This window comes from Plectropomus leopardus, chromosome 1, assembly GCF_008729295.1.
Source record: "Plectropomus leopardus isolate mb chromosome 1, YSFRI_Pleo_2.0, whole genome shotgun sequence".
NCBI lineage: Eukaryota > Metazoa > Chordata > Actinopteri > Perciformes > Serranidae > Plectropomus > Plectropomus leopardus.
The window spans coordinates 24,508,281-24,525,533 of NC_056463.1; the positions used below are offsets into that span (position 1 = coordinate 24,508,281).

A 17,253-nucleotide genomic window follows, 5' to 3' on the forward strand; every position below is an offset into this window, starting at 1 on the left:
TACAGCGAGATGATTTTCTTACTCTTTCTACATTTATACAAATCTGCCACAACATAACATGAGAAAATAAAGATTTGCGCTTTTTCTTATCCAAATGTGTGTGTCTGAGTCTCCTCCCCAAACAAAACATATTCCCTAAAATAGCACTGATTAAATTTAATATCTAAATGACAACATATCTTCATTATAAATAAGTATTATTTAACATGCACTGCAATTTTCAAAAGACACTTTTGTAGTTACTCAGAAATGTTGCCATTTTCTGTTTCTTACTTTAATAAAGAGAGTCAACACACCCCCGTACTTCAGCATCATGGAACGGTCTACCTTCCATCAATTAATAATCAGCTCTTTCATTTTTAATTAAACTCACTATCTTTAAAGCACAACCCTTCACACACCACCATCACTGTAACCATGCACACACACACGAACAATACAATGTCCCCCTCCTTCAGCGAATGTTCGGTGTTGTTGTTCGGTGCATGTGGGCCTACAAATACACACATACACGGAAACACACAAGGGCACGCTGTGAAACTCTGTTAACTGCTGACAGGAAGGAAAAAAAGAGAGTTATATCCGCTCTGATTCCTTCACACACATCAATCCCACTCAGTGAGAGCAATGAGACAAGAAACGGAAACAGATGAGAGTCTTTCTGTTATTTACCCTCTATACAGCTGCATACACACACACACACACACACACACACACACAACCACAAACACACATACTTGTTATAAATTGAAAGACATACATTTTGCTGATTTCCAGGGTGTTTCCAACAGTAGCTCCATCTGCAGTGAAACCATTCAGAGATAGCAGGCATTTCTATCACATCTTACCCAAAGATACTATGATGCTAATTTATTGTCATGATTATCATCTTCTGTTCAACACATCATAGTGATCATGTTGGAGCCTTTAGTCACTGCAGTGTTTTCTAAAATATGAATGTTGTTTCTGAGATGTTTGTTGCCCTAGAAAAATCTGTGCAAATATTAGTGATATTTTTAGATCTCAGTCTAATTGTGTGTCTCTTATGACAGACACTAGGGACAATCTTTTCTTTTTTTCTTAAGAAGAAAAAAGAAGCTGCAGAGATTATAATGCAGCATTTGACTATACACTGAAATGAAATGCAAATACAATTCTTTTCCAGTTTCTAGTGGCAATTTCTAGTACCATATAGACATGTATAGAGGGTCATGATTATAATAATCAGTTATGAATCTGTGAGTAAAACAACATTTTTTGTGATTCATTCATTTCATCTTGGTGGCTCTGAGTTGTATTCATGATAACACAGATGAACATTTGCATTTTGAAAATCAAACACCATTGTTAAAGGCCCTGTACACCCTAACAGATATTCTCACTTATTCTGGCTGATTTGACTGTTGCTCAGATTAAGGTTAGTGGACTAATGCTGGAAATGACATTTGACTTTGTAAACAGAATTTATAGTAGTGGTACATTTCCTGCCCTATGAGGTAGTTACAACAAAGTTAAAGGTCGAGTGTGTAAGATTTAGGGAGATCCAGCAGTGAGGACTGCAGATTACAACCAGGTAAAACCTATGGTTAGAATTCCTTCAGTGTCCAGTGTCATTGTTCAGGAGGTTTTTACAGGGAGTGGAATTACTCACAGATATCTCCTCCTCAAAACAAACTGATTTAGCGATTTGAACCGGATTGAAACTTGTAAAAACGCTGAATAAAACAGTATCAAATTAGATTAGTGTTTCTGCTACACTGCTAGGCATGTTGCAAATAGGCAGCTCTTGCTAATTTATACTAATTTTTTTCTCTCATAATTTAAGATGCAGACATTCAGGAGATTTTTTACCAAAACTGAAGGTCTCTCTCTCTCCAAAACAAACAGACCTGGTGACTAAAACTGGTAAAAATACTGAATGAATCAATTCCATGTTTTAAAAAAAAAATCTGTGTTTTTTCAACACGAGTATCTCAGAGGGGCTGCAAAGTACGGTGGCTGATGCAAAAATGTGAAAATGCGAATGGACCTATTTAGAGCCAGTGCTGAATGAAAACAATGCAAGCTAATTAAATCCCTCAGATAAGTATATATGACTGAACGTATTGTGTGTGTGAGCTGATATTGAAAGAAGTGAACAGGATGAACTACAGTGATGCACACCAGAGGAGACACTGTTTTAGAACAGAGTCCAGCAGGCACCCACACTGTGTCAAGTATTATTACTGTAAGTGATACATGAAATAAAGTCTTTTGTCACACAACCTATTAACCCATAATCTCACAAGCGTGGGTGGAGAAGCAAAATTTACATATGTTGTTCTGTGTGTTTGGTATAAACAGAAGGCCAAAAAGGGGGCTGTAGATTTTTTTTATTTTTTTTTTACAAGGAGTAGCAACTATAACAGTGAGACACTCATGCGCACACATATACTGTACAAAGGATATTAAAGAAGCCTGTCCAACCCTAAGTTAAGCTGTGAGATGTCACTCAGCATTACAGTCAGTAACACTTCTCTCTTATCAGTTTTTATTCCCTTTTTTTGCTGTGCTTTCATTTTACAGTAATGCTTCTTTCAGTTCTGCTGTTTGCTCCACAGTCCCTCAACCTCCTTCTGGCCTTATTATTATGTCATCAGATCCTTTTCAAGATGTAGTTTAAGGACAAATGCTGAGTGATTGAGATGCAAAACCATACAGCTGAAACCTGTGCCATTAAGGGCACATAGGTGGAAACACGGGAAGTTGTTTCACACGTTACTGAATAAACAACAGACGCTGTAAACGGTAATTTGTATTCCATCTCTGTTCCACAGAGGATTGTTTCTGAACAATGCATGTGTGAATGTGAGCTCTCTTTGACATGATGGGTTTGTTAGAAACCCCCCTATCTCCTCCACACACTGGCAGTCCATGCAAGCCAAGTGTGTTTCCCGCTCTGTCACTCTGTTGGGGTGCCAGTGAGTTCGAGTCTATCTAATTGCAGAAAAATGTTTCATGAATTTCCAGGCTCTGATGTTATTCCAGGTTGCTGTTCCCTCTACACAGACTGAGTGACAGTGAGGTTGCTGTTCCCATAAACTTGTATAGCTCTATAGTGAAAACATGCCTAGCATCTTTACTTAAAAGTCCAGTGTGTAGGATTCAGGGATATATATAATGGCAGAAAGGGAATATAATATTATAAATATGTTTTCTTTAGTGTATGGTCACCTGAAAACGAGGATCGTGGAGTTCAGTGTTTATATCTATATAGGGAGTGACTCATTGTTGCCAGAGATTACCAAGTTGCCCCGCCATGTTTCTACAGTAACCCGCAGTGGGCAAACCAAACACTGGCTCTAGATTGGGCCATTCATGTTTTCACATTCCCACATCGGCCACCGTAGTTTGAAGCTCCTTTTAACACAATGAGAGGGTTAGAAAAACCCCGATTTTTTAATGCAAAACTGCTTTATTCAGTGCTTTTACCAGTTTAAAGCCCCTTAAATCAAGCAAAGTACGCATACACATTGCGCTGATTATGAGATAAATATTTGGCACAACTGGAAGATAACAATTTTATCACCAGTTTCAGTGGCCGAGACACTTTGATGCAACATGTTTCTTCTGAAGGATGCAATCTGAGTGTGTTTTACACACAAATTCTCATTCTTCATTTAGTTTGTTAACTAAAAAAAAGGATTACTTGAGAAACTGCAAGAAACAGTAAGAATTGTGTAGTGAGGAGTGACATGCAGAGAAGGTGGAAGAGTGGAGGTAGTGCTCTGGCAAACAGGTAAAGCAAATAAGTGATAACAGTCTGACATCTGACAGTTGTCCTTCAGTAAAAAAAAAAACCATTTCAATAATGTATGTAATGCTATATTATTTCCCATGTCTTGTTATGGGCAAACATACTCAAATATTTAGATACATGCAGGTGAACTGTCATCTTGGCATTAATTATCACAGCAACTGGAAAAGTCTCCAAGGTGAGCCAGGCAAAGACTAAATGCAGATACACACTAGCGTTTATAAAAGCAGCTGCAGTTGATGTCTATTGTGTAACATTGCCCTCAAGTGGACAAATCATGTAACTGCTAAATGCTGCTGCCAGAGAAAGGCATCATTTCCGCAATCGAGTAGCACATAAAAAGTAATCATCACCATAAAAGTAGGGTTTGTCACACACCTAAACATTCAGGAGCAGGTACATCGGATTTAAAACACACATGCCAATAAACTGTCGTGATATCATCATTAAAAACATCACCATCACATTTGTTGACTACTCAAGATGTTCAGAAACATGAATGGATTAATATCACAGTCTCCGCGGATAATTTAAATTCAGACCATTTCTATTATTTAGTTATTTTTTGCTTTTTTGAGGGTTCAGTTGATCCCTTATAATATTCACCATAGGTTCTTTCTTCAGATTTACTCAGAGCACAATGCTGACAAACATTCATGTCGTTTTTGGTACTCGAATTTTAAATGTTGTCTGTGAGATTAATGTTGACAGTGATTATTAATTATTTTATAAAATTAATTGTGGATTTGTTTCTCTATTTTTACGCTATATGCACCTGAACTTTGTCTTCTGCAATACACATATTTGATGATGCAGGAGGTCTGTCTTGGCGTTATTTGTCTTTCCTCTCCTTCTTTTGCTGCCCTCTCCACAGCACACCGGTGTGAGGATTAACAGATTATAATCTCAGCTCTGCCTCATGCGTCTCCACCACGCCGATCGTTTGCGGCTCTGACGTCAGCGCGTACTCAAATCGCAGCGTCGTGGTCGTGCCTGCCCTTCACATCCGTCCACATCCTCTGAGGCTCTGCTCCCAAGCGCAGCACAACGATGGCCCTGCTCAAGTCAAACAAGGTGATCTACTGTCTGGGGAACATCTCCCCGGCCCTGGGAGTGCTCTCCACCCGCAACAGGTAAACAACAACAACACTCTCAAAACTAAACACGTTTAGACACAATTGTCTTTGATAAGCTAAATTAGCCGTTACAATAGTTTGTACAGCTAGCTTAAGCAGCCGATCAACCGTTACTTTACGGCTAAGGTTAACGGTTCTGTCAGCCATCAGATTTATGCTGAAGCTCGCCTGCTTTGTGATTACTCAGTCCATATTTGCAGGCTAGCTAACAGGGGTCAAATGATTTCAATAGGCCCGATGTGCTGGCTCAGGTTAGCTTCGGTGCTAGCTAACGTTAACATACAGCGGTTTTGTTTTCATGTTTATAAACGTTACAGAATCCGGTTTTATGACCTGATAACCTCATATGTCAGCATATGTTGTGCCAGACATCCTCTCTGATTAGCACTGACTTGACCTCAGAGGGTGACTCGGTGCTGCTATCAGTGAAGCTCGCTAACGTTACTGATGAAAGTCACGTTGGCGTGTCGGCGGCACTTGTTCCCGTTAAAGAAGTCGCCGGTGTAAAGGTGAAAAAAAACCCAGCTAGATTCGGATCGTAATTTAAACTTTTCTAGAGCAATATGTCATATGAGGTGGCTGCTATTTCGCTTTGTTTTGGTACCAAAGGAAACTTTCTTAATGATTTACACGATCGCTTCAGCTGTCAAATCCCACATGCAGTTTGAGCTAAGCGACTTGTCGTAGTTGAAGAAGTCGTGCCATTTGATTGGCTGCCGTGTCCCGCCTTTGATCATTGATTGGCTGTTCTGGTCCGCCTTCGGTCGCTGATTGGCTAATTGTTAGCGGCGAAGCTTAGATAGTCACCGATGTCCTTTCAGGGTCTACTTGGAGGGCAAACTCGTTTATGACTGCCGCCGCGCCTGTATATGCACAAAACATTTCACATGTGATTTCTGCAAATGTAGACACGTTGATCGGGCGTTTTGTCTGAGTCTTTTGTTCAGCCTCTGCTTCTTTCTTCGCAGGTGTAACTGTCGGTTTCGTTAGCGAGCTGGTGCTATCGTATTCCTGTCTGTGGGTGTATTTCAGAGTTTCTAGTTCACATCCTGACGGCTCATATTCATGCACATTGATCTGGTTTCAAAGAATAATTAAATGACAGTAGGGTTTTCCCAATCTACTTCTAACTAGACATTTTATTTAATGTTAGTTAGCAGTATCAAAAGCAGTCACCATCCTGCACTGTAACTTGGCAAAAAGGCCTTTGGTCTATTGATCACTGATAACTTGTCAGTCACTGTGACGTTTATGTAAACTCTGACGTTCAGCCGTTCAAAGGTTTTCTGTGCTGTTGCCAGAATGACAATGCTAAAACTCAAATACTCTAAGATACAGAAAGATTCTCAATTTTGTTTGTGTTGAAGTACAACTAAACAGTAAAATATCTGCACCCTCTTCTGTTTGCATTTTGCACAGAAATGCTCCTCATTTTCTTACCTTATTTGTGTCTTTAACATAAACTTACATGCTACATATAGTCTTTGTCAAATCACCTCAGAGTTTGCTGCTTACTATTTTTTATTGCACTGGTGCAATGAAAGGACTTCTTAAATTTCAAAAATCAAAAGCATAGCTGTGATAACAGCATGTACAACAGCATACTACAGCATACCACATACTACAAAATACAAGCAAAGCAATACCTAACTTTTTTATAATTTTTTTCATAGAACAAATATAAAATTCCTGACCCATTCCCCTACCTCCCTAATCCCAGTGCATTCCAACCTAAAAAGAAAGGAAATCTATTATTATTATTATCATTGTTATTATTGTTAATATTAAGAATAATAATAACAACAAAACAAAAACAAAAAAAACAAAAAAAATACCTCTTTGACACAGTGTGAACGTTTAAGGCTTCACAAAGGCTGAACCAAGCACATACCTTTTTCCCAAAACAGGTCACACTACTTAATTTTTCATGCAATAAAAATGTTGCCAGTAAACTGTTGTCAGTTAGTACATAATAAACAAGTGTGATGTATTCTTTTATTGGCAGGGCTTTGGAGACACTTGCCCTTTGCAAAGTGTTCAGTTCTAAATTTAGCTGCAAAGTTTAGAGGCTTCACAAAGTACAGAGAAACCTGAGACAATATGGGCAGCCAAAGGTTGCATCAGGCAACAACCCTCATGTTTAAAGCAGATCTGTGACAGAATGTATTTAATTGCATGAAGTGCAAAAGGTGACAGTGATAAGATGAGTATTATATTAAAAGCAATCCATGATATCATAGTAGCCAGATATCATATAGACAGTAGCAAAGCAATCAACAATGCACTGATTTAATCAGCCGTCAACATACAAATAGTGTCTAGTATTCTACCAGAGTTTAGTATGGTTGGTTACTTTTTTTCTGCAATTTGCAATAAAATTTCACACTTGTATTCTTGTGATGTAAGCTTTATTTACTTTGTACTTGTATGCTTTTCTTTCATCTTACATATTGGAATTCTGCAGTCCACTATCACTGATAATAGACCTTTATTATGAGTGTGAGTCGCATGCTATTTGACAGTGAAAATGCATAGCTTTACCAGAGTAAGCGCTAAGCTAATTAACATCAGTAGTCCCTGAGCAGGAAGCAGAGAATACCCTCTCTGTTACTATGAAGAAGTAGAAATGCTGGCAGTGATAGTAAATGCATTCATCTTTGCTTTGTTAGTGTTAAAATCCTTGACACGTTTTTTTTGATTTTTCACTGCAGAACACACATCATGCACAGATGACTCAGCTTGTTTTTGCCTTGATGCCACACAGAGAGATGCTACCTGAAACATCTGTATTAATGTTCTATATTTTAAATTTTGATTGTTTTTGCCTAACATATCTACTTTCCACTTCCACATGTTTCAGTTGCTCTAGAGACCCTTTATAAATTTATTTTTATAATGATAGATGCTTTATAGACATGGAGTGATGAAGGGCGTGTGGTCCTGTTCAGGGTTTTCAGGTTGGAATTGTCGCCTACAAAGGTGTGTGTGTACATTAAGTTAGAAAGACACATTGAAAAATATTAATCCCAATTTAAACTGGAGTGGTCAATGTTAGTTTCTATAGATCCTGGTGTGTGTATGCATACTTTCATGCACTTTATTCTGGCATGTTGTACATAGCAAGTCCAAAGTGGATCTAATACACTGACAGAGTCTGCACCACTATCATGTGCATAATAAGCTGCAGTCTGTCACTCTGAGGTCAGGAAGTAAGAGAGCATTAGCTTATTACATTTGGTATGCAGCTTACATTTCCTGTCTTTACAGCTGGTTTATTTTCTCCTTTGCCTTTTACTCAGTTTTATGTTTGTGCAGCCGGTGTAACATTTTTGCTCATAAAAGGGATGTTTCTGTTTTCACAGCAGAGTCATCTCCAAAATTATAGATACTTAAAGACTGTTCAAAGACAAGGTTATAACATAACATTGGGGCCTTAAAAGTGATTAGTCTTCAGTATGTGAGTATATATACAATATGAATAAAACTAATAAAAGTATAGGGGAATGAACAAGCCACAGTCCAACTAAATGAAGTTTTTGCAAATATTGCCAAAAGCACAAAGAAAGCTAAGAAAATACTCGCAGGGGAACTTAGTGGCTGTTAATCATGTTGGGAATACTCACTTGGTGAACAAGGGAGTTTGTGTTGTAGATCCGCATTAACTGTTACCCCTGTTTTTGGACTCTGGACCCTCTGAATGGATTGCAATGTTTGTTTCGTGAAACATTCATGCATCTCTACGTCGGTGTGGTATCCTCAGGTCACATGAGGAGTTAAGCCTGAGCATTAGGTCCACGGCATGTTACAGGAGCAAGGCTAACATGTCCGACACATTAGTGTGCCTGGTGTCACCTAAGGCCATGAAAACTTAAGAGGCTGATCATTTCGTGACCTTGTGAAGATGCATTAGTGTTTCTGTTCATGAGGAAGTAGTTATTGTACTGTGTCTTTTCAATGTTTTCCATATCTTCCACATCACTATTCATCTGATTTGGTGTCTTTGCAGCTCATGGTGGGGTGGAGTGCAGATGGGTCCCCCCGATCCCATCCTGGGGGTGACCGAAGCTTACAAGAGAGACACCAACCCCAAGAAGATGAACCTGGGAGTCGGAGCCTACAGGGATGACCAGGGCAAACCCTTTGTGCTCAGCTGTGTCCGCAAGGTAAAACTGTCACCAATCCTTCCAGTGAATCCACCAGTGTTATGTTTCCCTTATGTCTCACACACACACACACACACACACACACACACACACACACACACACACACACACAGGGATTTTATTTTCTCCATGCATCAGGTAACAACCCTCATGTTTAAAGCAGAAAGTAAATCAATCTAATGTTTTATAATAATGAACTCAAAGAGAGCCGCTGGTCTCCTCTATAAAGGGACCTGAGTGGTTTACATTTTCACTGTCTGTTTGAAGGGTTAAAGGTTATTTTTGGTCAGGGTCTGTCTAATCGGGCATTCCTGCTTTGTCATAGTGAGCTCAGCTTCTGTACCCCCTTGGAACATCACTTCTGAGTATTTTAGCATTTAGTGTGCTTTGGGGTGAATCACACATTAATAACTTGGAGAATTTCTGCCTTGTCACAATGAGACAGCGTGTATGCATTTGATTCGTGTCAAAATGTTAACTAAAGCCTAGATGTTTCATGTACAAAGCAGAGAATACCAGTCGAGGAAATCACTCTAGTTTTTGTTTCATACCTTTTGATTTTTTCACTTTCCTTCTAGGCAGAGGCTATTATTTCAGCCAAACAGCTGGATAAGGAGTACCTCCCCATCGGTGGTTTGGGGGAGTTTACCAAGTCCTGCGCCCAACTTGCTCTTGGTGCTGATAACGAGGTCTTGAAAAGCGGCAGGGTAAGTCTGGGTGTTAAAACTCCAACCTAAATGATGTTGAAATTAATTCTGACGATTTTAAGTCCAAATCAATGCAGCAATTCTCTTCTACCAACAGAACATCACTGTCCAGACCATCTCCGGAACTGGATCTCTGCGCATCGGAGCCAACTTTTTGGTGAGGTCCTCTTGCATTGGTCACCTAGACCAAACAAAAATGTAGGACACAGTGGTTATCTTACTATTTTTTTGCTTTGCCACAGTCTCGGTTCCATGGAGGTCCACGTGACGTGTACCTGCCCAAACCCTCCTGGGGAAACCACACACCCATCTTCAGAGATTCTGGCATGCAGCTCAAAGCATACAGATACTACGACCCGTCCACCTGTGGCTTTGACTTCAAAGGAGCTCTCGATGACATCTCTGTAAGACTGTAGTGTGGGGTGTCAAGGGATATTTGTAAAGCAATATTTTGAAACCCTATTTTCCAATAATCGGCCCCATAGAGTGGTCTGATGGCATGGCCCTGAGGGAATTTTTTTTTTTTTTTAAGGTTCGGTTTTGCATCTTTTCATGCGCTCTAAAAATCTTAAGTCTATTCAAAACAGTCACAGAGTATTATGTTCTGTTTCTTTTTTCTGTATAATTTTGGTTCAGATTCAGTTACATTTGGAATTGGGGTGTTGACAATTCTAAATTGGGTTGTGAGGGTTTTCAATAATAATTTTCAGATTTATTTATTTTTTCATATGTGTATTTTTGCTTAAATTGTATTTATGTAATCACAACCTTGAAGAACTTGATGTTTTTACCCCTAGTTTTGTTTATAACCAAAATATTATGAGAGGAGGTGGCTTAAATATTTTGGCTTGGTTAGAGTCAGTTATGTATTCAGTATTATGTCAGGTAATCAGTGCTGCAGTGAAAACACTGACAGGAGATTCTGTATTCTAATTCGACTAAACAAACATTTTTTTATGTCACAGAAAATCCCAGAGCAGAGTGTGATCATGTTGCATGCTTGTGCCCACAACCCCACTGGTGTAGACCCCAGACCTGAGCAGTGGAAGGAGATTTCTGAAATTGTGAAGGTGAGTGTGTGTTCTTGCAGTTAAGCTCTGTGAAATGTCTGCATTTACATTTTGATGGCATGTCAGTACACATTTTCTTTTACCTCAAAATCTGAAGATCTTTGACAGTTCAAAAGCCACATAAGCACTGTACTCGATCTCGCCGTTAGCACTTGAATTTTTATTAACAGGTTGTCTCTGTCTGCGTTTCTCCCCTTTGTCCTCCCCCTTTCTTTTTCACTATGTAGAAAAAGAAGTTGCTTGTGTTTTTCGACATGGCCTATCAGGGCTTTGCAAGTGGAGACATTGATCGTGATGCCTGGGCTGTTCGCTACTTCATTGAGCAGGGTCACAACATCCTGCTGTCCCAGTCCTTCGCCAAGAACATGGGGCTCTACGGTCAGTCTGAATTCACTTCTTGATTAAATATTAACAAAAATGACACACAGGTAACACAGCAGGTTGTTTGTGAGGATACAAAGACTCAGTTAAAATAAGTTGATTTAGAATATTATCAGAAAAAATGTATACACTCTCTGCACATATGTTGAAGCTGTAGATTAATTTATGGAAACCAGGATGACTAAGTGCATGAATGAATGTGACATAGTGACCGATAATGTGAACTGTAGCTTGTGTTTTACCACCACCAAGTGGTGAAGAGTACTCAGTGAAACATCATTTATTCAAATAAGAATCCAGAGCGCCAGATATAATGACATTATAATGTGAGACAAATTAGTAAGAACTATTAGCTAGATTCACAATGAGTCTCATTCAGATGAAAAATCCAGTTTCGAGAACTAAAATCTGACTAAAGGAAATGATAAAAGTAACATGTTTCACATTTTACAAACATTTGTCTTATTTGTCTTGCTATTCTGTTACTGTCAACCTTATTTCTGATGTTCTAAAATGCACTGAACTAGCTGCAAATTTACAGTAATATTTAAATGTATTTTCTGGATGTAGTATGCTCTTGATCATTATATTGCTGTTTAAGTTTAAGTTAAGCCCTAAGACAACTAAGACTGCCTTTTACCCTTCATTGATTACTGAACTCATCTGAGGAGGTTAAATCAGCAATTTTAGCCAATTAACACAATTTTCCAGTTTCACAGAGATGATGCTGCCAGACTAACATTCAATGTGCATGTTGGTGATAACAGGTGAGCGTGTGGGAGGCTTCACTGTGGTGTGTAACGACGCAGAAGAGGCAAAGAGGGTGGAGTCTCAACTTAAGATCCTCATCAGACCCATTTATTCCAACCCACCGATGAACGGAGCCAGAATTGCAGCAACCATCCTCAACACACCAGATCTGCGCTCACTGTGGTATGTGCTCATAGATACACACGTTTTACCTGAACTGAGTGTGTACTTTGGATATTTCTAAAAACACAACAGGTTCAGGTATCCATCTTCCACTTGTTTCAGAATGTATTTATTGATCTGTTTGACCTGGCTGTGATTCCTCCCAGGCTGGAGGAGGTCCACGGCATGGCTAACCGCATCATTAAGATGAGAGAGCAGCTGGTGGCTGGTCTGAAAAAGGAGGGCTCCAGCCACAACTGGCAGCACGTCATCGACCAGATCGGGATGTTCTGCTTCACAGGCCTCAAACCCGAACAGGTAACCACACACGCAGTTATGCCTTTGATAGTTTACAACAGAGAACAAAAGAAAAATATTTTTTATAATTGAAATGTACTTTCTCAAATAATGCATTACAACAATAACTATCTCAGCAAAATCATATTAAAGGAATAGTTTGACAGCGACAGGAAATGCACTTGTATGTTTTCTGGCACAGAATTAGTTAAGAGGGTGGATTCTGCAGTCACGTTCATTAGATAAATGTAGCGCAACAGCCAGGAGCAGCGACCAGTAACTTTGTGGATACTCTGAGTTAACTGGCAACAGCTCAGAGACGAGAAATAGTCCAACACATAATCTCCTGTAAAACAACAACTGGTCAGTTTCACACCCTAGCTTTTGTATGAGATAAATGAGATATAATGTTTAAATAAATGAGCCTTAGCAGTGATGGAAGGGATGCCAGAAAGCAATTATTCGGATTTACAAATATGTCCGACATTTCCTTTTAAGATGATACAAATTGCATTGAGAAATATAATTTGCAGCCCATAAATGCGTATTTAAATTGGAGAAAAAAAATCCCCAGCTTTGTTCTTTAAAGTTAAATTTAGAACAGCAGTCTGGTTCATGGTATTAGTTTTGTACTTTGAAACTTTAATGTCAATGTAAGCACTTGCTCTGGTATTAGATAAAATATCCATCTATAGAGGGATTTCACACATTTCTCTTGCATGATCATAAACCAGCATTTGTATTTGTCCCCCATAGCTGTTCTAATATAGTCTCAATATAAACTGTAAATCAGTTTTTAAAGTGTTTTTGTAATGGTACACAGTACTGTTAATCTGTCACATGTTTGTCGTGGAGTTTAATTTGTTCTTACTTGGATCAGCTCTTGTGACAATGGCAGCAAAACAGAAAAAAAATCTCATTTCCCTGTAGTGAGTAAAATTAAATACCTGATTATTTGTCTTTTCTCTATCACCTGCACCCCTCACACACAGTGAATATATGCAAACAAAGTGGAAGTCGTTAAAGGGACCACTGATTAAACTGAAATAATTGTTTTTGACAAATGACATATTGATCAAAGGGCTGGCAAAGCTGCGTGCTGGAATCACATTACTTTACAAATACGTTAGTATTTGACAAGAGCATGACGTCAGATATTTTGAAAACAGTCAACACTTCTTTTCTCACAAGCTATTTCCCACAGGTCCTGAAGACTGCAGTACTTGAGCCACTCTTAAAAAATGTGTATACTAATTTCAGGCCCATATCAACATCTTCTTATTGAGTAAAATCATTGAAAAGGCTGTTTTCAAACAGCTGAACAACATCTTGGTCCAAAACAGTTAATCGGATGCTTTCCGGTCAGGATTTCGACACTGTAGCACACAAACTGCTGTTGTTAAGGTCTTGTCTGACATCACCCTGAGACAGTGGAAAAGTTTTATAACTCCGTTGACACGATGGTTGGGTTTGACTCGCATTGTGTTAAATGTGTTTGAATCCAGTCTGACAGGGACTGCTTTTGTGGATCAATAATTACATCTGAGTGTACAAAAATGGCCTGGAGGTCCCTAAGACTCCATGCTGTCTTTTGTTTAACCTCTACATGCTCCCACCAGGGCAGATTATGAAAAACAAGAAAATATCATTCCAAAATTATATATAAGGCCTTTTGACAAATCAAGATTTATAAAATCACGTTAATGCTTTCATTTTCAGCAGGCTCAACGACTGTAACAGTCTCTTCCAGGTCTCGTTAACAAAGCGATCAGACAGCTACAGATGAGATGCACTGAGAGAACAAAGCTGAGTGGAAATGTTTGTTCAGTTACTATTGTGGATTTTGAGATGTGAATGTTCGTTTATTTTTTCCTGCAGGTTGAGCGCCTCACAAAGGAGTTTTCAGTGTACATGACCAAGGATGGCAGAATTTCCATGGCAGGCGTGACCTCTGGGAACGTGGGCTACCTGGCACAAGGGATCCATGCAGTCACCAAGTAGAGTGTGTCCTGCTGGGAGAGCTTCGAAATCAAAGCAGCAGTGTCGAAGAGCAGCTTCATGCATCACCTATACTCTGTCTGCTCCATTCCACCTGTTAGAAAGAGCTCAGTGTTTAGTTAGACATTTTCTCGATTGGATTTCATCATAAGTTCAACTTGGAACAGTTGCTGCTGTCAAACGGTTTAGTCTCCGGTTACCTTTTTTACATTTCACTAAACTGCTCCCCTGCTAAATTGTCAAATACATGGTTTTTCACACTACTGATGGATCATCTTTGCTTATTTATTATATGAAATCAACTGTTGGCTGTGCATTAGTGTCCCTTAAATGTGTGCTGTTGATCTGTTGTAAACCCACTCACTCACAGGCACTCGTGTCCGGGTAATGTTAGACTGTGCATTGGCTTCCTGTACGAGCTGAGATCATTGTTGCAATGTGAAAGCCTGTACAAAGTCTGAGTCCTTTTCTTTCTTCTTAATCCTAATGGTGGAGTTGTAGCACTTTATAAGTTGTAAGGCACTGTTTGAGTTTCAAGATTAGGCCAGCATCCTGTTTTAAAGCGATCAATGCACTATCAGGCTAATCTGTGGCTGTTTATCTGAACCAATCAATCATACAATAATTTCATACAATTATCTCTGTTGGAATTTGCCTAGCTATATCCATTGTATTCAGTACTTTTCCATTGGAATTTGTGAAGCATTTTTGGGTTTCACTTCAGTTGCTGGAAGGGCAGCAGTCTCTCAGTCAGTCCATTTTTAACCCCTGATACAAACAAGCACACAAGCCAAACACAATTAAACCTTGTAAAGAAATGTGACTAATACTTAGTATTACTCTGTTTTTCTCCCCATATTTCACCATAGCCCCAAAATTGAATGCCCCATTTTATGAATTTTAATTTAATCATGGAGTCTCTGTATCTGATGCAAGTACAGACATCTCTCTGTGTGGTTAACACAGATGAGCTGGATCAAGTGTTCGGGTGAATCTGAAGAAATAATGCACATGCTGCTCATTTACTCAGATGGTCATTCACGTCATTGTGTACTGTTTATGTACAGTGTATGAATCTGTTCATCAAACAATAAACAAACAACATCTAGAAATGTGGTGTTTTCCCCCATGCTACTCAAATCTCTGGCACTTTGCCTCCATGTTTTGCATTCTGTTATAAAATAATGGATCATTGGGCATGTACCTCATTGAACAAACAATAAATCATTATAGATTAATGTTTTTTTCCACTGTCTTTTTTTAAGTTTCTTTCCCTTCTAAAGTTATTACTTAATGTTAATGCTTGATGCTGTATAAAAGTTTTAAATACATATTTAAGTTACATCATAACTGGTTTACATTGGTATAAATAAGATCTCATTAAACTCATCTGAAGACAAACACTAACTATAGTGATTAAATTTTGTAACTGATAATTGTGTTCCTACTGTTTATTACTGACTAAAGGTCTTAGCAACAGTATGTTTTCTTCTCAGTGCATCTACACTATAGATGCAAATAAGAGACGAAGTATTTAAATTCAAACTCCAATAAATTCATAGACTTTAAATATTTTCCTTTAAAAACCATGTAGGCTATCTACATTTATTTTATTTTTTTTCTGAATTTGCCTCTTTGAAATTTAAGTACAATTTCTTGATATGCATTTTCAAAAGCTGAATCTGAATACATTATTTTTCATGTTCTCGAATTTAGATCCAAAAATTCCACAATGCACAATGCACCAATAATGGCATGGCATTGGGTCGTTATTTATCAGACATTTCGGTAATTGCATCAAATGTTAAAACCTTAAGATACTTTGTATCCATATGTTTTCTTTTTTTAAAAACATAAAATAAATAATGTATTTACCAAAGGTGTGGCTTCAAGTCACATGACCTGGACTCAAGTCAGACTTGAGTCACACATTTATTCGAGTTAAATAAGATTTGCATCTTGACTTGGACTTCATAATCAGTGACTCATGATGTCACTTAGGCTTGAGCCTTTTGACTTGAAAATACTTGAAACCTTCCCCCCAGCCCAAAGAGTAAAAAGTGTGAAAGTGTGCCACACATCAATTCATCTCCCGAATCAGTTAACATTAACACCATTCATTTCTAACAAGTTGAGGCTTAATTCTCCAGATCCATTTTGTTTTAACCAATCTGACAGCATCCAATCAAGCTGCAGGAGAGAACCATTAAGAACTAACCTGAATGCCAGCGTGAAAAAATGACACTAAAGATAATTAGTTTGAGTATTAAAACACAATGCTGTGGTAAAGAAAAAATCTAATTGCTGTATGCAAAACACACATGTCAAAAACAAACAAATCACTTTTTTTAAAAAAGCATTCAAATTTTTGTAAATTTACTATTTTATATTTTTTTTATTTTTTTTGTTGGTGGTGGTGGTGGTGGAGGTGGTAGTGGTGGTGTCGTTATAATAGCATTACATTTGGTAAACCATGCATTATGACTCAAAACTCAAAGTTTAGGACTTGGGACTTGCCCGTCTGATGTAGGACTTCACCATAGACTGTATTGGATGAATACTGGTAAAGTGGAACAAAGGGTAAAGTGGGAATTAAGCTTAATCATTTTTAATTTTACATGTATAATGTTACATTACTTAAATTACCACTGATCTCATCTTACACTCATAATAATGAATAAATAAATAAATAAATAAATAAAAATTGTATATATATATATATATATATATATATATATATATATATATATATATATATATATATATATATATATATATATATATATATATGCT

General features: G+C 38.1%; 1 protein-coding gene across 1 annotated transcript; it reads left to right on the forward strand.

Moving 5' to 3' along the window:
• The first annotated feature begins 4,790 nt into the window (after window positions 1-4,790).
• On the forward strand, window positions 4,791-15,698 carry LOC121956984 (aspartate aminotransferase, mitochondrial). The gene is made up of 10 exons (XM_042505485.1): window positions 4,791-4,929; window positions 8,939-9,095; window positions 9,674-9,802; window positions 9,900-9,959; window positions 10,045-10,206; window positions 10,768-10,872; window positions 11,100-11,250; window positions 12,021-12,186; window positions 12,333-12,483; window positions 14,341-15,698. Exons 1-10 carry the CDS (start codon window positions 4,847-4,849, stop codon window positions 14,461-14,463), a joined length of 1,287 nt encoding a protein of 428 aa, XP_042361419.1. The 5' UTR covers window positions 4,791-4,846; the 3' UTR covers window positions 14,464-15,698.
• The last annotated feature ends 1,555 nt before the right edge of the window (window positions 15,699-17,253 follow it).

Bases quoted from the DNA above. Each gene is read 5' to 3' on its own strand.
- LOC121956984 (XM_042505485.1), top strand. From the start codon at position 4,847: ATGGCCCTGCTCAAGTCAAACAAGGTGATCTACTGTCTGGGGAACATC. The intron at 9,960-10,044 runs GTGAGGTCCTCT...GCTTTGCCACAG, and splicing joins GCATCGGAGCCAACTTTTTG to TCTCGGTTCCATGGAGGTCC. The intron at 12,484-14,340 runs GTAACCACACAC...TTTTTCCTGCAG, and splicing joins CAGGCCTCAAACCCGAACAG to GTTGAGCGCCTCACAAAGGA.